This window comes from Mytilus trossulus, chromosome 1, assembly GCF_036588685.1.
Source record: "Mytilus trossulus isolate FHL-02 chromosome 1, PNRI_Mtr1.1.1.hap1, whole genome shotgun sequence".
NCBI classification, from domain to species: Eukaryota; Metazoa; Mollusca; class Bivalvia; order Mytilida; family Mytilidae; genus Mytilus; species Mytilus trossulus.
In genome coordinates this window covers 29,427,188-29,448,975 of record NC_086373.1, presented here as the reverse complement: position 1 = coordinate 29,448,975, position 21,788 = coordinate 29,427,188, and the positions used below count along the sequence as shown (strand labels likewise).

The window sequence follows — 21,788 nt, the reverse complement described above, 5'->3', positions numbered from 1 at the left end:
GGCTGCCTTATATTTTGGGTCTTTAAAATCGATATAGACAGATCTGGCTGCCTTATATTTTGGGTCTTTAAAATCGTTATAGACAAATCCGGCTGCCTTATATTTTCGGTCTTTTAAATCGCTATATACAAATCTGGCAGCCTTAATTACATTTTCGATTTATGAGTTTGACTGTCCCTCTGGTATCTTTCGTCCCTCTTTTACGCCGTATGTGCTCAGCCTGAGTGATGTGTTGCTTTTAGTATGCATATAAAAATTAAATTGTTTAAATTTTGAGCTAGAGCTGATAAAATTTTTGACCCAATAGCAGTACAACACTGTACACATATTATTGAGAAAGCAAAGATAGATTTTTTTTATATTTTTTTTAATTGTCTAAAATGAAATGCATTACGAAATAACTATATTCTCGGGCCATATCTCCATTATATATTTGCGAATTATCTACCTTAAGCTTTCACTTGTCAATGAACATTATTACTGACAGATGTCGCTTTATGTAATTATTTACCTGTGACCGCCAGGTGTGTCAATGGCGGAGGTGATCTCATTCATGACCGTTTCCGATGTTTGAAAATTGTTTATATAATTTCAGTTCTGTGATTTAATTTGTTTGTTAGTTAAGACAGCTGTTACTGATTTATGATATTATTTTGATTCGGACTTCTTATTCAGAATACCTGTTGGTAAATCAAAGGAGCATACTTAGAGAAATTCAAAAAAAAACATATCAACTTCCGTATTTTTCAAATCAAAACCATGACATGATGTGTAACTTTTCACCGGGATTTTAATACTTGGCGGAACAACGAATTTATTTTATATTAGGAATTAACGTTTTATATAATGGAAATATACGAGTTTTTTGTTGTTTTATTTTATGACCATTTGTGAGTGATTTTGTGATCTGTGGAATGACACACGTAACTCATTGTTTACCTCTCGCTGTGTGAACTATATTGAATTAACCGTTATTACCTGAGGATTACCTTAACAAAGGTCACTAATTAATATCAAACTATAATGAAGACAATGTGTAACACTTATTTATACCTGTTGTATTTATTTATATCATCGGTTACCTGTTATGATGGTAAGTAAATACGAGTCAAATATTTCATTGCGTAGATACAAAGCTATGAGAAAGTTTTAAATTGATTGTTTTACTACTAACACACGACATATTTGAAATGTGCAATCCAAAATTACATAACATACAGGTACGGCATACTAAGCTTATGGTTTGTTATGCATTCAAGACGAGTTTTAAAAGGATTACAAAATTACACGCTCCATGAAAACTCCATGAAAAATATCTTCAAAGGGTTGGGTTATTCGTGAGAACTAGGTCGTACACAATTATTGTTTCTGTGATCTACATGTACATAAACTTCTTATGGATATTTGTCGATGCTACCATAGTTACCTGCTAAGGTTCTAACGGTAAAATAAATAATCCTTACATATCTCTGAATATCCCTTTAAGTTATTATAAGATACAATATATTTCATTTGTTAACTAGCAACGAGATTTATATATTTATTTTGACCATGCACTGAATCTCAAGGGAAGAAATCAGTTTACAGATTTATAAAAGACAGAAACATGCGACATTTCTTCTGTATAGTGCAATGTGACAAACCAAACGTTTGTCCTATACATACAGTAATTAGTTCCTTTTGACCGCCAGTATTTTATCACACTTTTCGTTTTCAAAATACTTGTAATTCGCTTGACAAACTGTGTGTAGATTGTTTGTCCTGGTGTTTGTACATTTTATGTAACCACCTTCAGGCAAACATGTTGTGTAGATTGTACCTATAATATGTCATATTTATGAGCTTAATTGTCAGTCGCTTACAAATGGACATCATTCTTATAGGATTTAATAGTACGGAGCTTTGAAGTCTAGCATTTAATATTCAAGTTCAGTTGCTTTAAATCTTCACTTAGGTTTTTTGTCGCTTTTATGGCAGGAATGGACAGCGGAGGCTACCAGTACCCACCCTTTTCGTATATTATGTACTCTCTCAAATATTTTTGAAATATCATTAGCTATGTATTGAGTACTTTTTTTCATGAAGAGATAAATAGATTTGCTAAAGTCTAAAGTTTCTCGGTCCTTATCAATATCATGCATCTACAAATAGTGACGTAAACCTGCGGAGCATTCCTACCAATCATTTCATTTTAAGCCCCATTCCTAAAAATCTTGATTTATGAAGTCGTCAACTTCATTTTTTTACACATACATAGATAAATACTACAAGATACTACCAATATACTGTATACATGTACATACACCCTGACAGACTCCATATCATATTCATCAGTACCTTGAGACGGGACAACGATGGATATCGCGTTTTCTGTACACTATACATTGTATATTACATATGGACATACATTTTTGTAAATATGTATTAGAAATAACTTGTATAATAGCTATTTGGTATGCTCTGAATTTACTTCCCACGGCGGTCACTGATATATTACATAAAGATGGTTTTGGACAGGACCAGTAACCAACAACCACATTTAGTCGGTGACGATGCATGATATATGCTAAGTCTATGCTGAGACTACTATAACACAGTGTTATAGTAGTCTCAGGTCTATGGCAATGACCAATTAGATGCTAATGCAAGACGATAACATGTACGAAACCTTGTAGGGAGAGTAGTGGCCTAATGGTTAATACATGTACATGTAGTTGTATGTGAAGTAGTGTGATATGTCTTTTTTTAGACTGTTACAATCAGACTCAACGTGACTGTAGACTTCACATACATGTACAAAGGTTAAAACCATAAGTCCACTACTCTCCCAACAGGGTTACGTTTCCATCCCAGTACTCGCAACTGTACGAAGACCATTTTGATTTAAATACAGCCCTTTATCAGGGACGTTTGGTTTTTAAGCTTTGACTGACATTCTTTTCATTTTGAATGTGATGTCAATCGTGATGTAATATGATGGGGGAAAATGCAAAAAAGTGGGTTGTTTAGACTTTCATGCTTACACAATACTAGGTTTAAGGGTGGATATTTTGAGGGGTAGGTTATCCAATGTGAACCAAATGATCGAAACTTTTTATCGTATACAAGTAACATAAAAAGAACTATACACAATTTACAATGCATTACCTTTTTGAGTGGTAATAAGCGGAAATATGCACGTGAAGAAGGTAATATATTTGAGTTTGAGATGCACATATTTTAGTCGGATTAAAATGTCTTGTGTAGGTCGGTTTCTTATATAACATTAAATTCAACAAATGCAAATTGAAGTAAATCCTTTCTATTAATGCTATAAATGTAAAAAAAATCCGAATTTACTTATATTATTCAGTGCCAATTTTAAAGTGTTGACGTAAGTTTATAAGGTAGGTGAAATATACAATATCCGGGTATGACAAATCGTAGTAAGGTTTGAAAACGTCTTATTTATTGAACGATGACTCAATGTATTCATATACATATATCGTGGTACTCGTAATTGTTCTTACAAATTATATGTCATAAAAGTGTTTGTGACTTTGTTGATGAAATCCAGTGTTTTGACTATCCCGCAATAGAAAATAGAGGGACAGGAATTCCCCCTGTCTCCTCTGTCCTTGGTCCCTTTTATCTACTGGGTCCCTCTTCCCTTTTGATATTGCCATATTCATTTTGTTTTCTGAACGAAAATAAATTCTCTTAAATACAGTCAATACAATCATTTCAACTACTGGGAAGTATTTTAATACTCAAAATACCATAAAACAAGCAAAAAGCAGTTACTTAAGTTAACAATGTGAATGTTTGCCCCTATACACATGATGAAGTTTGTTCCTTTCACACGAGAAACCGCGCTAGTGTTCACTTTTCCTCCTTTAAATCGTGACGCTGTGCTTTAAATCATATCTTCAGTGTATATAACACTATTACATTAATTTGGAAATACGACGGTTGACATCAGAGCTTTGAAAGGTATAAATTATGTACATGTACCAATTACTTGCTTTGAGTAGTTGTTGATATTCTGAAACAGTGTTAACAGTGTTTAAGTTGTACTTGAATGTGTCATCTGTAATATTTTGAAGGCTGTGTGTAACCTGTTTTCTTTTCTGGTTTTCTGGCATGTTTGTGTTGCCGTCTTATTGACGCACACCCCTTACATCTGTTCTTATTCATCTGAAATAGATTTTGACCTCAAATACAAAATGTACATGTATGTATATTCACGCTACATTTGTAATACCTTTAAGTCTGATTTGTAATAGTGTCTTTGACCTGTTATGCTAAGCTAACAAAGGAAAATATGCGAGTCGCATGGCTCAGTTATTTATCGTCATACTTTGTAAACCAAAGCCCCTTTTTCTTTAAATTCTTATCATCTGCTTTAAACGTGATTGAAAAACTAAATATAGAATAAAACGGGTATTTAAAATGAACTACATTTCAGTGACAAGTCAAATATTAAAAAGATTTTTTTTAAATGATGTTTTTCAAAATTTTTTATGGTCATGTTTCTGATTGAAATAACTGACTTACATGTATGCCTGAATGTCATTCTAATGGAAGGGATGAATATGATACGAAATCCTTCCTATATTCACAAAACCAACAGCAGATTAATGTAGCGCTTATATTGCTGTTTTCATTTGGAGGTCCTTATAAATGAAGATTTCAGCATGGAGGACAAGTATACACCTCATGTATAAAAACATTTATATATTATAACTAACGTGCTGACTATTGAACTTCATTCAAAGGAGTAGGTTCAGTAAGACCCTTTTTTGGCCCCAAAATATAGCAGTTTTACAAAATTGTTTGAATGTAAACCTTAAGTTATTTTTTTTGAAGGTATAATGCCTCTGCTACATAAATATGGGCTTATTTTGGCATTACAATGCACATATATCGTAGACTTGCATCATTAAGTCATGCTAAATTACTGAAATCTACACAATTTCAGCATTTTAGTTAAATTTTAAACAGTTTTCGTCTTAAATGAAAGTGGCCGCGTTCGTGTTTATTCTTGATATTGAAATGTAAGTTGTGATTAATGATCAACCATAACATATATAAAAGTGTAGGATGAACACGGATTTTTTGATTTTTTTGATTTTGGATCTTAACCATATAAAAAATGACAGTTTTTGGCATATTTGATAGATTTTTCATATTTAAGCTTGAATCGGAGCGTTTGAAATTAGTGAATCAGTTTAAATCTTCACAAAAAACAATTGAATCAATTGAAATAGACATTTAAGTGATTAAAAAGTGTCCAAAATCTTTCATCAGACGAACTTGAAATTTGAGGCCAAAATCGGCCCTTACCGGATCTACTACTTAAAGGTCTCCTTAACAAATATTTCGCCGTCGGATTTATCCAAGAAAAATCGGAATTTTAAATTATGGTAAAGATCTCTATTCTTATTTGTCCAGTGGCAAATATTCTATGTTCTATTTCAAGACAACAATAAAATTTACACAAACAAGTTTATTAAGCAGATTCTGTAAATTGAATAGGTCAATAGAGGTTAAAACGGAAAAGGGTGTGTCATTTAGACTTCACCTTGAAAAGGAGGGTATGGAAGGATCAGAAATTTTGACTTGCAGCATGCCACCGAGGTAAATCTGGTTCTTTTTAATGTATATAAACATTTCTGTAGGCCTGTAGATTACGGAATTTTCAAAGTGCAATAGTGATCCCGACATTTTTACTACTCAAGGCAACCAATTAAACGACCGGAGATGTTTTTGTCGAGCCTTCGACTTTTTTTGAAAATGTTCACGTAGAAAGATCTACTTATATGAGTCTCTTACTTATCATAATGATGAGTCCACACATCAAAGAACGTACATTTAGTTAATATTATTGCACCTCTACAACTATGATATTTTTACTTTTTCAGTAACAAACAGTATAGATTTTGAAGGGAATGGTTGTAATACCCAGTTAATGGTAGGAGATAATACTATTGCTGAAGTTATTGCCACACCACAAGCTGGTGTCTTACCCGATTCATCAAAATGTGAAGCAAAATTTCAAGCCATACCAGCTGATAGAAAACTAAAGATATACATGAAGGATTTTTTCATGGGCCCAGGAGCTTGTGGACATAAACTAAAGATATATGATGGTGTCGAATTCGTCAGTCAAGACCCAAAGGTAACTAAATGAACCTCCACAATCTTATTTAAAAACAATGACACGGTCAAGTGGTCATAAATTCTTTTAAATGTTTATATATTGCTGCATGTTTGATTTCCCTCTTTTTGTTTAACGCTTTCAAGTTTTAAAATTGGAAAATTTATAAAACCTAGTGAATAAAGGGAATGTTTCAGAGATCAAATGATATACATGTTCTTTAAAGATTTGACAACAGTTTAACAAATTTTTACGAGATAAACTCGTTCTTATTTGCTCTCACCGAAGGGTTCTACTTCCATATGTTTTTATGTGAAGATATGGAGTAAAGGTTTAAGCTTCGAGTGTCGCCTATTGAATACAATCTCAATACATTTTGTCATGTCTTTATTTCATTATAATTGTCATAATGAATGATCTGAATATCGGATTTTATAAGAAGAAAACAAAACAATTTTTTTTTTTTTTTTTTTTTTATCAAGTTGCTACCTAAAATGTATGTTTTACAATGTTTTAAGGGCTTCTTACTTCTACGTAATTCAGTTATAGAGTATTGTTGATTTAAAAAAAATTAAAAACGTATTTCACGTTAACATAATTTTTCAATTTTTTTTAAAAGGCTGAAAATTAATCCCTTTTTTGAGAATAGATATCCATGATACATGGGAATCTATTTCCAATTCGAGTAAAATTTGTGAAGAACAAAATGGACTTTACAGTGGAACAAAATATCTTAAAATTTTGCTTTGTCTTTATCCTTCAGTGGGAGTTTAGTTGTAACACAGAAATTCAAGATGTATACACTTCATCAACAAATCAGGTCATCATAGCATTTACCAAGCCATCAGTAGATACGTCTCAACTTTACAGATTCAAAATCCATCTGACTACAGACAGAGGTTAGTTTGTTTGATAGAAACACACCTTTGCATGGCAGGGGGCGTGGTAATATTATTCGGTCACATGTTGTGGGATATTTTCACGCTCCTGTCTTGTAAATGAGTTATATTTTTTAAATATATTTGGTATTAATGTCAATATAAAACAAAATGGTTCAGTCAAAATACTGCCTGCATTTGAAGAAGGGTTTGATTTTCAATGACAAGAACGATAGCATTGTAAATACACTAAGTCTTGGCTATTGTAGACGAGAAATGTCCCAGAATGTGAAACACATGCATGCTTTAATTCGGAGTTTAGTATGACGTCCATTATCCCTGAACTAGTATACATATTTTTAAGGGGCCTGCTGAAGGACGCCTCCGGGTGCGGAAGTTTCTCGCTGCTTTGAAGACATATTGGTGTCCTTCGGCTGTTGTCTGCTCTATGGTCGGGTTGTTGTCGCTTTGACACATTCCCCATTTCCATTCTGAATTTTATGCTTAACGTTTTAAGAAAGATTTCGATTTCAGAAGGCTGGATAATATATATATTGAATACCATAGTGTTTCCGTCTGAAACAATTCCGTTGTTTTTAACCTCATTTTCATGGTTCAGTGATTGCTTGAAATGTAGTTTTTCATCACGTGGTTTTCCTTCAGTTACCATGAGTAATAAGAAGACTATTTAAGTTCATAAGACCATTGCTGGGTATTCAGACACGATTCATCGAACATAGCTCCGTTTGTCGAGGTATAGGATCTTTAATGTCTATGACAGGGTTAATCTGATTGTAATTTATTTTTTTCAATGAATTGGGTTTTTTTTTATTGTTTTTGTAGCAATCCCATTTAAACTTATGTTTTACTGTTTGTTTTTCTGATGTATTGTTTCACCACTATTCCAGGTTAGGATTGGACATGTTTTTGTAGCAATCCCATTTAAACTTATGTCTTACTGTTTGTATTGTTTCACCACTGTTCCAGGTTAGGATTGGACATTCACAAACAAGATTAATCATGCCACATCACATTGTGATGTGCCTATCCGCAATCAAAAGCCTGTTTACAGTTATTCATTGCTGTACTTGATTATTGGTTGTCATGTAAAATCTCACTTGAGCCTAAATGGGGTAATATTGGATAATCATGTCAGACCGTCTGTTTGTCCAAAAAAATGTTTCCATCAGACACATTTTTAAGCATATAATACTGAACATAATTACTTTTAAATTGGTGATCAGCTTAACCTTTCTCATTTTTATCTCTTTGACAGGGTTCTATATACCTCACCCTTTATATTAATTATTTTCTTGTCTTGTCAAACTCGTAAAACTATGATTTGCAATTTGTATACGACCACAAAAAACATTTGCGTCGTATAATGATATCATGTCGTCTGCGTCGTCGTCGTGAAGACACATTTAGTTTCCGGATAATAACTGAAGTTTTAGTATATGGATCTCTATAAATTTTTACCAGAAGGTTCAATACCACTTAAGGAAGGTTGGGATTGATTTTTTGGGTTTATGGTCCCAATTGTTTAATAATCAGGGGCCGAAAAACGGGGCCCTAAATGAACATTTTTGCACTTTTCAAACAAGTACTTGTGTTTAAGTGTATGAATCTCCAAAATTATTCCACAAGTTTCCATACTATGAAGTGATGGTTAGTATTGACTTTGGGGTTATGGCTCAAAATGTTTTGGAATTAGAGGAAAAAAGGGGGGAAACTAGGTTTTTCAGGTTAATGGACAATAAAGACAATTTTAAAGCAGTGTAAGGGAGATAATTCAAAAATATTTAACATACAATGTTGGGTTTGTTCAGATATACCTCCCTTAAACTTCTTGTAAATTCTATATAAAGGAATGTCAGGTTTTGGACTAATTGCAAAAAAAAAACGGGGAGTGGTCGTAGTTTTCAATTTTTTTCTCTCCAAATTTCTCCAATTCCAAATTTTTGAAAAGTTTGAAGAAGAAAAGTTTACTGCACTATATTGCGCAATAGATTTGTAAGATCTTGACATTTGTTTTGTGTCAGAAACTCATATTATGTCAAAACTTTTATCACAATCCAAATTCAGAGCTGAATCAAGCTTGAATGTTGTGACCATACTTGCCCCAATTGTTCAGGGTTCAACATCTGCGGTCGCATTAAACTGCGCGCTGCGGAGCACCTGGTTTAACGATAAACAGAGTGATACAGATACAGACAAGTTTATTGTCTCCGAATTTTGTTTGAAATGCTTTCTTGACCATTTTTCGTTGTTGCACGTTTTTTCCCAAAGAAGTGGAGTATTTGAGGTTTTTGTGATCAGTTGTAAAGCTGTCCAATGCTATTGGTCATGGCTTCTATCCTACATGTAGATTCCGTCGTCGGCATCGTCGGTGGAGTCATTTAGGTTCAGTTTGTGTATTAGTAGTTTTAAACATTAATAACTTTGTCAACCTCCATGGAATCGTATAGAACTTTGACAGAAGCTTTTTATGATCAAAAACCAGTATACCAATTTAATGTAGATGGGTTTTTTTCTTTTATTTTCGTATTTATTGATGAACATAGTTATTTTTTGCAGTTAACAGTATACTAGTAAGATATTTTAAAAAGTCTCAGGTTAAAGCCATCCAGACATCAATAAATTTTTCAAACCTTTATGGAATATTACGAAACTTGAGCAAAAGGTATCTTTTGTATGTTTACAGAGGGAAAATATTGAAATTGTATGTTTTGTCAGCAGTAAAAACAAATTGCATTAAAACATCAAACGTTGTTCAGCTCCTTATTTATAAAACAAGTGAGATAGGAGTGACAACTGAAATGAAACTATAAAAAAAACCTCGTTTGAGTGTATATGATAGAATGAAGCGTAGTCGAGTACAGCTGGGAACAGTTCTTACCTCTCTTAAAATCTATTGGGAGATCAATTCTAGATTAATTATACTGACACCTTTAGAGCAGTTTTGGACAGTTCTAGTGACGAACAGATTGAGTTCTATCTGTAGGACAGTTTTTGGCAGCTATCTAGCGCTCTATTTATGAATATCTTCTTTCTATGGCTAATTTGTTGTGTAAAGCGTATTCTGAAATTAATAAACACAAAAGTTTACCTATAATAACCAAAGAGGTCCTCGAACTGTATATCGTCTTTCTAAATACTTTGTTAATGTCAAGTTGAGTCCAAAACATAAAAGTTTTTGAGTCTCTGACAAGATAAGACTCTAAGTTTTGAAGAGACGTTTGAATTGATCCACATTGTACAAACATAATTTGAAGGAAACCACATTAGTATCTAAATCTAAGCAACTAATGACATTTGTAAACCTAATTTATAATGTAAGACCAAGGCGAAGAACTGGACAATACATTACGCAATGGAAATATCTGATTCACGAATACCACAGACATTATCTTACAAAAACGAACGATATCTTTAATATATCATCATTTAAACTTGGTGTTACAAGTAGTTTAATTAATTTAAATTTATTTAAATTGCAGAGGAACCACACTTATTCTTTGAAGCTTTAAATAAACCAGACATAGCCTTAAATTTACCAGACATCATCCTACAACACAGGAAGCGCCGAGAAACTGTCAATCAACCCAGCTATAGTAAGTCTGCATGTATATACTTGAATCAGATATATCCATTATACAACTTTTAATTGCAGTATATACCTTTCTTCAAATCAGTTGTCACTATGCCCATTGCTGGTATACAGTGTTCCAATTGAAGTGTCAGAATTAAATCTATGGCTTTTAACCTGGTTGACTAACAGACCTTTTTTACCGCTCAACCAATGTTTTTTGAGACGTTGGTGTTTCTGCTTCGTCGCCATGGTTATTTTCAACACCATGTCCAAAACATAATAAGAACCTACCATAATACATTATCAGTATATACTGCCGTTGCATCATCACCCATAGATATAAATACCACCTAAATTTTTGTAAGAATTTTAAACTGTTATGGTTTAGTTTCTTTTCAAATGTTTTTCTTTATTAAAAACAATGTTGTGGCATCAGTATCCGTACATTTTAGTTTATGATGGCATTATGAAGCATCTATGAATGGCTTACCTTTACCTTGTTCTGGTGTTGGTTTCTGATTACACGTATTTGTAAACAAAAAAAATCTCTAGTCCGTTGATATTTGATATGCTAAAGCATTGTAATCCACAAGAATTTTAGGCTACTGCTTTTGTAATGATGAAATGGCCGAAAGTTTAAAATTGTTAAAATATCCAACTTTACTTATTTACAGTAGGTTTTTTTAAAAGTTATTGCAACAGACCGTTGTTGTTTTTGTTAATAGAATATCGTTATCAACAAATCTATGTGTACATGTATCTCAATTGGTAGGATATTACTATAACTGGCTCTTTTTGAGTCAAAATCTCCCCAATTTGTAGTTGATACATTGTCCGACAAGGGACATCTACTCCCATAATCAAAGATGAGCCAATTATACTTTATTTTGCTATGAGCATGATCAATAACTGTTTTTAATATGATATATTATTGTTGTGTTTCTCTTACAGCTGCCCCGTTAGGAAGTGCCGGAGATGCCGGGGATGGAGGGATAACCTCGGGTGCTATAGCTGGGATAGCCGTCGGCGCTGTTGTAGGTGTGGTAATTATAATAGCTATATGTATATACCTTCTATGGAAGTTTATGCGACAAGCTGAGGAGAAAAAACGATATGTTGCCGAGCCACCGCCTGCTATATCTGTTATATGTAAGTATTACCCAATATATTTTGATATATGTAAACTAAAGTTTCTAAGCTTTCTTTTTGGAGTTTGTTTTATAAATATTTTAATTACTTACACTTGATAAATCGTGGATTTTGTTTTTTAATTCTATTTTTAAATTATAATAAGAAACGCAGTTTTGTGATTGATGTTTGTTTTGTTTATAGCTTCAGGAGGATCTACTGTGAATGGCATCCTAAAACATCCGGGTTCCGGTGGAAGTACACGAAAGAAGCGTGGATTTGACAATGATGCATTTTCGGATACCAGCGAAACTAAAAATTCAAGATACAGAGAAAAACCTGTCGATGATTACGACGCAGAAAAAGGGAGAGGGTCATATTCACGTAGGGGAGGCCGAGATAGAACAGAGAATGACCGTGGCCACCAAAACTCTGGATTTGAGGATGATTTTGTCCAGAATGATAGAAAAGATAGGTATGGTGGCAATAGACAATCCTACAAAAATGCCACTGAAGAAAAGGGGCATATGAGTCTAGCTGATTTATCAGCCAATCGCAATGGTACGTTCGGCAGGTCCAGAAGAAACGGGGATGAATCAAGAACTGAAAGTAGTTTTAATACAGATACTGCAACAACCAGAACATACTCAGACAGTAGTGCAGACGGGGATAATTCTATATCATATAATCCTAAAGGAAAATACAAAAGAAATGAAAGGGAAGGAAGTATTCGCAGAAGTCGTAACAGGACTCATAGCATGTCCTCATCTAAGTCTGGAAATACGCGGCGAAGCCAGCCGCGATCATCCAGTGCTGACAGAGCAGGTGATCAAAAGAGTCAGCAGGGTAGCCAACATGGCAGTCAGCACGGTAGTCAACATGGCAGTCAACATGGCAGTCAGCATGGTCATGGCCAGCATAATCCTCACAGAGGATCCAGTAGAAGTTCTAGACGAAAGAAGCAAGAACAACCCTCTCCTTATTTACCCATTTTCGCAGAAACAAAGAAATCAGCAAAATCCCATAGAAAGCACTGATAATATGTATTTGTTTGATGTAGCATTTACTTGGTGATGTCATATCATTATTGATAATCATGATTCAATGATCAAATTCATCGGTAACCATGATTAAATATTGCGGGTCAATCATGATTTAGCAGCAGCGATCTGTACTCGAATTGTACATAATCGTGATTAAATACAATGGGAAATCATGATCACAAGGGATGTGTGATAATATTGTAAGAAATCAAATTTCTCTATGCAAAAATATCAGATTTGAATGGAACACTTAAATAGTGAACAGACGTCTTTTTATATATATGAATGAACTTATGAACATGACAATGGACGGAAATTACATTCCAAAAATTTTTAACAAATTTTTAATAATTTACATCAATGTGCTACAATTTTTTTTTAACATATGTACAAATATTCATATTGATTTATTTTTATATAGAAACTGTTGATTTATATTTATCATATTAACCTTCTGTTCTTAAATGCTTTTATATACTCTACGAACAAGGTCATGGACATTTGATCGATTTTATATGTAATTATGAAAATTTATTTCTGTATATAATCTGGGTCCCAGATAAGAGAAAAGGAGACTATACGGACAATATTATTCATATCAGTATCAGGTTTTGTACTCGCCAAAGCTTTACACCAAAGTAGCACATAAATTGTATACGCAGGACCATTTTGAGAGGTTCGTTAGAGGTAATTGAACACATGAGGTTACTTCAAAAGATACTATATAACAATATTTAAAAATGATCAAAAACATATTTTTTTATCTCGTACATATCTGAATACTATTAGTAGGAAAGTCTCTGATCAGCCTATGCGATTACCATTTCATTCCGAATTTAACAGAATAATAGTATATTTAAGGTAGCACAATACAAAGATTTTATAACTCCAACTACCAAGTTTTAAAATGCTGTAACTTTCTTAATAATGCTTGAAAATTTATAAAAGTTGTAGTTTTGGATAGCTAACAGATTACTCTTTCAAATTAATGCAATGTTAGCATTATGCAACAATTATGTAACCAATTATAATGTTAACGGTGTCTAAAATATTTTTCACCAAATTTCCACTTTCAAATGAAATTAGCTTCTGCATAGGTATCCCTAGAGGCTTGATTTTATTATATGTTGTTTCTATGGCCATTATCTACAAAAGGGTGTCTCAGATTTCAGATAGAATGTATAGAACAAATTTTACACCTAATTAAACATCATCTTCTTTTATGTGGTTAGGATGTTTCACTAATTGGAGATTTATGAGAGAATAGAATACCATAGAGACAATCTGAGACACCCTTTTGAAGCCCATGATGTGTTGATTAAGATTTGGTTAAAATTTTCTGTATAGTTAAAGAGATGAAAGAGCTAAATTCATTCAAGTGACCTTACCCAGATTTTGCCACTAATTACATAATAATTGATTACATAATGATTGCATAATAAAAATATTACATTCATTTAAAAGGTTAATCTTTTATCGATCTATATGTACCTCTTTTATTATTTTCTATGCATTCATAAGAAAGTTACAGCATTTCAAATGCTAGTGATTGGAAGTAAAAAAATCTTTGTATTGTGCTACCTTAAAAAGCTACTTTTCATTTTGTTTTGTCCTTCTTTCGTTTGAAAAAAGATATTTTTGTACAAAAAAACATTTTGTTTTTATAAAACAATTTACTGTATAAAATGCCAAAATTAATATAATATTAAATAACGAATATGATCAGGTAATTCATACCTTTATCGTACAGATACCATTCCTCTGACATCACAGGGGACCAGTTGTACCAACTTAATTGAGATACAATGATAACTATGTTGTGTCTAAATTCGAACAAAATTAGAATACATGTACATTATTTCTCTTTCCTATGTTCATCGATCAAGTGTAGATTAAGACGTGATTCCCTTCCATTACAATAAATTATTTCAGAGTAGCTTGCGTTAATAAACAAAAGGCATTTTTTCTTACCTCCAAGTTTGGGTTTACGATTTGATTACCATTTTCCCAGTTACATGTATTTTACTCACATATATCAAGTTTATGACCAATATTTTCTTTTATGTTTTGATTAAAAAAATTATTAGAAAATGAAATTTAAAGGATCAGTGATATACTTAAAACCCTACTAATATTATTTTCTCGTAATAACATATTAGTCTATATCATGGGTATCTCCAGGTCGCCATGAACCAGTAGTTAGCCAGAAAGGACAAAGTATAACGTTTTGTCTCTTAAGGTCATACTTACTTGGCAAGGTATAATCGGATAGAGTGTGATGGACAAGTGAAGGGAATCACATTACACCCATATTGTTATCTTTACCTCAGAGTATTAATTCAACCTATGTTAAAATTAAGGAAATCAAATATTTCATAAAACTAGGAAATAAAACATTTTTACTATATAATTTGTTTTCTTACTACTTTCTCTTTTGGTAACAAAAATGCTTGTGTTTTATTTGAGAAATGAATATAACATTTCAAAATTAGGGTAAGTATCAAAGTGCTTAACGTTGTTACTGTCTTGACTAAATGAGGAAGCCTTAGGACTTATCATCTACCTGTTTCGAACATATAAATAAAACATGAATAGTGTTGTCGATTTTGTCGGACTTTCCATTTTATCCTTGTTATCTTCCTTTTCTTTCGCTTTGTTGTTTTCAATGAATGATTTGTCTGTTTCAAACTGACTTTCAATTAATATGTCTTCCAACTGACCAAATTAGTATCGGTAGTCAAAAAAAATTTCGCGGAAAATGTGCATGGAGTGTAACAAAATTTGATGCAAGCGAACATTTGCTCAATATCAGTGGTAGATTCATACGATAACATATTTGCTTGCGAAACCAGACTTAGTTATTCCAAAAATATCACCAATTTTTTTTTTGAGATAATGAAACAAGACCTCCAATTGAAATGCTCCAATATTTTCTTTGTTAAACTTCTGACACTAGACCTCCAATTGAAATGTTCTCATATTGTCTTTGTTAAAATACTGACACAAGACCTCCAATTGAAATGCTCCAATATTTTCTTTGTCAAAATACGGACACTAGACCTCCAATTGAAATGTTTTCATATTGTCTTTGTTAAAATACGGACACTAGACCTCCTATTGAAAAGTTTTTATATTGTCTTTGTTAAAATACTGACACAAGACCTCCAATTGAAATGCTCCAATATTTTCTTTGTTAAAATACTGACACTAACCCTCCAATTGAAATGTTCTCATATTGTCTTTGTTTAAATACTGACACAAGACCTCCAATTGAAATGCTCCAATATTTTCTTTGTTAAAATTTTGACACTAGACCTCCAATTGAAATGTTCTCATATTGTCTTTGTTAAAATACTGACACAAGACCTCCAATTGAAATGCTCCAATATTTTCTTTGTCAAAATACGGACACTAGACCTCCAATTGAAATGTTTTCATAAAGTCTTTGTTGAAATACGGACACTAGACCTCCATTTGAAATGTTCTCATATTGTCTTTGTTTAAATACGGACACTAGACCTCCAATTGAAAAGTTTTTATATTGTCTTTGTTAAAATACTGACACAAGACCTCCAATTGAAATGCTCCAATATTTTCTTTGTTAAAATACTGACACTAACCCTCCAATTGAAATGTTCTCATATTGTCTTTGTTAAAATACTGACACAAGACCTCCAATTGAAATGCTCCAATATTTTCTTTGTTAAAATACGGACACTAGACCTCCAATTGAAATGTTCTCATAATGTCTTTGTTAAAATACGGACACTAGACCTCCAATTGAAATGTTCTCATATTGTCTTTGTTAAAATACTGACACAAGACCTCCAATTGAAATGCTCCAATATTTTCTTTGTTAAAATACGGACACTAGACATCCAATTGAAATGTTCTCATAATGTCTTTGTTAAAATACGGACACTAGACCTCCAATTGAAATGTTCTCATATTGTCTTTGTTAAAATACTGACACAAGACCTCCAATTGAAATGCTCCAATATTTTCTTTGTTAAAATACTGACACTAACCCTCCAATTGAAATGTTCTCATATTGTCTTTGTTAAAATACTGACACAAGAACTCTTATTGAAATGCTCCACTCTTTTTTTTGTTAAAATACTGACACTTACCCTCCAATTGAAATGTTCTCATAATGTCTTTGCTGAGAAACTGACACCAATCCCTCCATTTGAAATGTACTCATATTGTCTTTGTTCAGATACAGACACAAGACCTTCAATTGAAATGTTCTTAGATTGTCTTTGTTCCGATACTGACATTAATCCTCCATTTGAAATGTTCTCATATTGTCTTTGTTCAGATATTGACACAAGTCCTCCAATTGAAATGTTCTCATATTGTCTTTGTTTAGATACTGACACCAACCCTCCAATTGAAATGTTCTCATATAGTCTTTGTTCAGATACTGACACAAGACCTCCAATTGAAATGTTCTCATATTGTCTTTGTTGAGATACTGACACTAACCCTCCAATTGAAATATTCTCAAATTGTCTTTGTTCAGATACTGACACAAGACCTCCAATTGAAATGGTCTGATATTGTATTTGTTCAGATACTGACACAAGACCTCGAATTGAAGTGTTCTCATATTGTCTTTGTTGAGATGCTGACACTAACCCTCCAATTGAAATATTCTCATATTGTCTTTGTTCAGATACTGACACAAGACCTCCAATTGAAATATTCTCAGATTGTCTTTGTTCAGTTACTGACACTAACCCTCCAAGTGAAATGTTCTCATATTGTCTTTGTTCAGATACTGACACAAGACCTCCAATTGAAATGTTCTCATATTGTCTTTGTTAAAATACCGACACAAGACCTCCAATTGAAATGTTCTCATATTGTCTTTGTTAAAATACCGACACAAGACCTCCAATTGAAATGCTCCAATATTTTCTTTGTTAAAATTCTGACACTAGACCTCCAATTGAAATGTTCTCATATTGTCTTTGTTAAAATACCGACACAAGACCTCCAATTGAAATGTTCTCATATTGTCTTTGTTAAAATACCGACACAAGACCTCCAATTGAAATGCTCCAATATTTTCTTTGTTAAAATTCTGACACTAGACCTCCAATTGAAATGCTCCAATATTTTCTTTGTTAAAATTCTGACACTAGACCTCCAATTGAAATGTTCTCATATTGTCTTTGTTAAAATACTGACACAAGACCTCCAATTGAAATGCTCCAATATTTTCTTTGTCAAAATACGGACACTAGACCTCCAATTGAAATGTTTTCATAAAGTCTTTCTTGAAATACGAACACTAGACCTCCAATTGAAATGTTCTCATATTGTCTTTGTTAAAATACGGACACTAGACCTCCAATTGAAAAGTTTTTATATTGTCTTTGTTAAAATACTGACACAAGACCTCCAATTGAAATGCTCCAATATTTTCTTTGTTAAAATACGGACACTAGACATCCAATCGAAATATTCTCATAATGTCTTTGTTAAAATACGGACACTAGACCTCCAATTGAAATGTTCTCATATTGTCTTAGTTAAAATACTGACACAAGACCTCCAATTGAAATGCTCCAATATTTTCTTTGTTAAAATACTGACACTAACCCTCCAATTGAAATGTTCTCATATTGTCTTTGTTAAAATACTGACACAAGAACTCCAATTGAAATGCTCCACTCTTTTTTTTGTTAAAATACTGACACTTACCCTCCAATTGAAATGTTCTCATAATGTCTTTGCTGAGAAACTGACACCAATCCCTCCATTTGAAATGTTCTCATATTGTCTTTGTTCAGATACTGACACAAGACCTTCAATTGAAATGTTCTTAGATTGTCTTTGTTCCGATACTGACATTAATCCTCCATTTGAAATGTTCTCATATTGTCTTTGTTCAGAAACTGACACAAGACCTCCAATTGAAATATTCTGATAATGTCTTTGTTCAGTTACTGACACTTACCCTCCAATTGAAATATTCTCATATTGTCTTTGTTCAGATATTGACACAAGACCTCCAATTGAAATGTTCTCATATTGTCTTTGTTTAGATACTGACACCAACCCTCGAATTGAAATGTTCTCATATAGTCTTTGTTGAGATACTGACACTTACCCTCCAATTGAAATGTTCTCATATTGTCTTTGTTCAGATACTGACACAAGACCTCCAATTGAAATGGTCTGATATTGTATTTGTTCAGATACTGACACAAGACCTCGAATTGAAGTGTTCTCATATTGTCTTTGTTGAGATGCTGACACTAACCCTCCAATTGAAATATTCTCATATTGTCTTTGTTCAGATACTGACACAAGACCTCCAATTGAAATAATCTCAGATTGTCTTTGTTCAGTTACTGACACTAACCCTCCAAGTGAAATGTTCTCATATTGTCTTTGTTCAGATACTGACACTATACCTCTAATTGAAATGTTCTCATATTGTCTTTGTTCCGAAACTGACACTAACCCTCTAATTGAAATGTTCTCATATTGTCTTTGATCAGATACTGGCACAAAACTTTCAGTTGAAATGTTACATTGTCTTTATTAAAATACCCACAAGACCTCAAATTGAAATGTTCCCATATAGTCTTTGTTCAGTTACTGACACAAGACCTCTAATTGAAATGTTCTCATATTGTCTTTGTTCAGTTACTGACACTGACCATCCAATTGAAATGTTCCCATATTGTCTTTGTTCAGTTACTGACACAAGACCTCCAATTGAAATGTTCTCATATTGTCTTTGTTCAGTTACTGACACAAGACCTCCAGTTGAAATGTTCTCATATTGTCTTTGTTCAGTTACTGACACTGACCATCCAATTGAAATGTTCCCATATTGTCTTTGTTCAGTTACTGACACAAGACCTCCAATTGAAATGTTCCCATATTGTCTTTGTTCAGTTTCTGACACTATCCTTCCAATTGAAATGTTCCCATATTGTCTTTGTTCAGTTTCTGACACTATCCTTCCAATTGAAATGTTCTCATATTGTCTTTGTTCAGATACTGACACTAACACTTCAATTGAAACGTTATCATTTTGTCTTTGTTCAGTTACTGGCACAAAACCTTCAGTTGAAATGTTATTGTCTTTATTAAAACCCACAAAACCTCAAATTGGAATGTTTCTAATAAATTGTGTTTGTTAAAAAACTGACACGACCTCAAATTGAGATATTCTTTTATTCTGTTTTGATATAATGACACTAATCCTCCAAGTTGAATGTTCTTATACTGTCTTTGTTTAGATTCTGAGATTCTGAGGCTCAACCTCCTAGTGGAATGTTTTTATACGGTCTTTGTGTAGATTCTGAGACTCAACCTCCAAGTTGAATGTTCTCATACGGTCTTTGTTGAAATTCTGAGACTCAACCTACTAGTGGAATGTTCTTATACGGTCTTTGTTCAGATTCTGAGACTCAACCGTCCAAGTTGAATGTTCTTATACGGTCTTTGTTAAGATTCTGAGACTCAACCTACTAGTGGAATGTTCTTATACGGTCTATGTTCAGATTCTGAGACTCAACGTCCAAGTGGAATCTTCTTATACGGTCTTTGTTCAGGTTTTGAGATTCAACCTCCTAGTGGGTTTTTCTTATTCGGTCTTTGTTCAGATTCTGAGACGCAACCTCCTAGTGGAATGTTCTTATACGGTCTTTGTTCAGATTATCAGACTCAATCGCCAAGTAAATGTTCTTTTATGGTCTTTGTTCCGATACTGACACTCAACCTCCAAGTCGAATGTTCTTATGTAAGAACATGTGGTAAATCTAGTTGCTACATGGCGGCAACTTTTTGCTTTTACGTTTACGTGGCCAACATTTGGCGACTTCTTTATTTTTTTACAATCTTCCACAAGCTAGTTACGAAACTTTTTTTTAAAAGGATTTCATTTTAGCATTTTATACTTTTATCATATATAAAAGAGACGAGTGACTTTAAAAATTGAATCTTTTTTACAATATTGCTACAGTATTACGATGGTACTGTTAACAAAATTTAATATGGTACATTTGACCACACTTTTGTGAACCGAGATAATTTTGATGGAAAAAGAAAGATAAGTTGCGTATATATCCACGATACAGCAACCCAACAAGATATGGTACATTTCACATATGATCCTCGGTGAAAATAAATGACGACACTTTTACGAACCGAGGTAATTTCAGTTTCATGTTAGAATAAATAGAAATTGCTTATACATCCATGAGACAGCATCCCAACGATATAAAAACACATCTAGAGGTTAACATGTGGTCTTCAACAGCTAATAATTACATTATATGTATGTTTCATTATAATACTTTATTCTGATAGGCTAACTGCACATCACGTGTTATTTCTTAAGCAATTGAATCACTCAATAAAACTTTTCATTCATGATAGCACGTGGTCACAAAATAAAGTGCACAGGTAAATTGAATAAAAACTTTTTAAAAATCGTGTTTTCATGATTCTAGCTAAAAAATGTAATTATAAGTATTGAATGCTTCTTTTTGTAACTTCATAGGGTTGTAAAAGCGTTGACCGTGCGCATATTTTTAGAATGAAGCGCTTCCGCGCTTCATACAAAATGTACTTCGATCAACGCTTTTACACCCAAATAAAGTTACAAAAAGAAACATTCAATTCTTAAATAATTGTCCATACTATATATATATGCCAAACTATCTTTGTCTTAATTTAAAAATTGTGAGTTAATTGAAAAGTGAGTATTACTGATACACTATTGCCACGCATATTTCTTCTAAATAGTCATTAAAATGAATAAAAGATACATACATAGGGGAATTTACTGAGGCAAATCAGTTCAATATATAGTGAAAAAGAAAGAAGGAAAAACAATTGCCAGCAACAACCCAAACCAATTCTGTAATAAATAGTTATGACATGATAAATTAAAAGTCATCGTGGTCGATAATAAGAAAAGCCTGTTTTCGTATTTTACACACGCATTTCGGTATAATCAGAATTGACATTGTAAATAT

General features: G+C 32.9%; 1 protein-coding gene across 4 annotated transcripts in view; it reads left to right on the top strand.

Moving 5' to 3' along the window:
• Positions 1-486: 486 nt before the first annotated feature.
• The window catches only part of LOC134721000 (filaggrin-like), a 40,367-nt gene continuing 19,065 nt past the window's right edge, over positions 487-21,788 (top strand). Inside the window, exons 1-6 of one of the 4 annotated variants that reach the window (XM_063583657.1) lie at positions 489-1,093; positions 5,904-6,160; positions 6,903-7,038; positions 10,518-10,631; positions 11,561-11,758; positions 11,942-13,634. In XM_063583657.1, coding sequence (XP_063439727.1) covers positions 1,024-1,093; positions 5,904-6,160; positions 6,903-7,038; positions 10,518-10,631; positions 11,561-11,758; positions 11,942-12,774 — 1,608 coding nt within the window. In that variant the 5' untranslated portion in view covers positions 489-1,023 and the 3' untranslated portion in view covers positions 12,775-13,634. Of the gene's footprint in view, positions 1,094-5,903; positions 6,161-6,902; positions 7,039-10,517; positions 10,632-11,560; positions 11,759-11,941; positions 13,635-21,788 lie in introns of those variants that run through there. The other 3 variants (XM_063583640.1, XM_063583666.1, XM_063583649.1) reach the window with 3 other exon arrangements.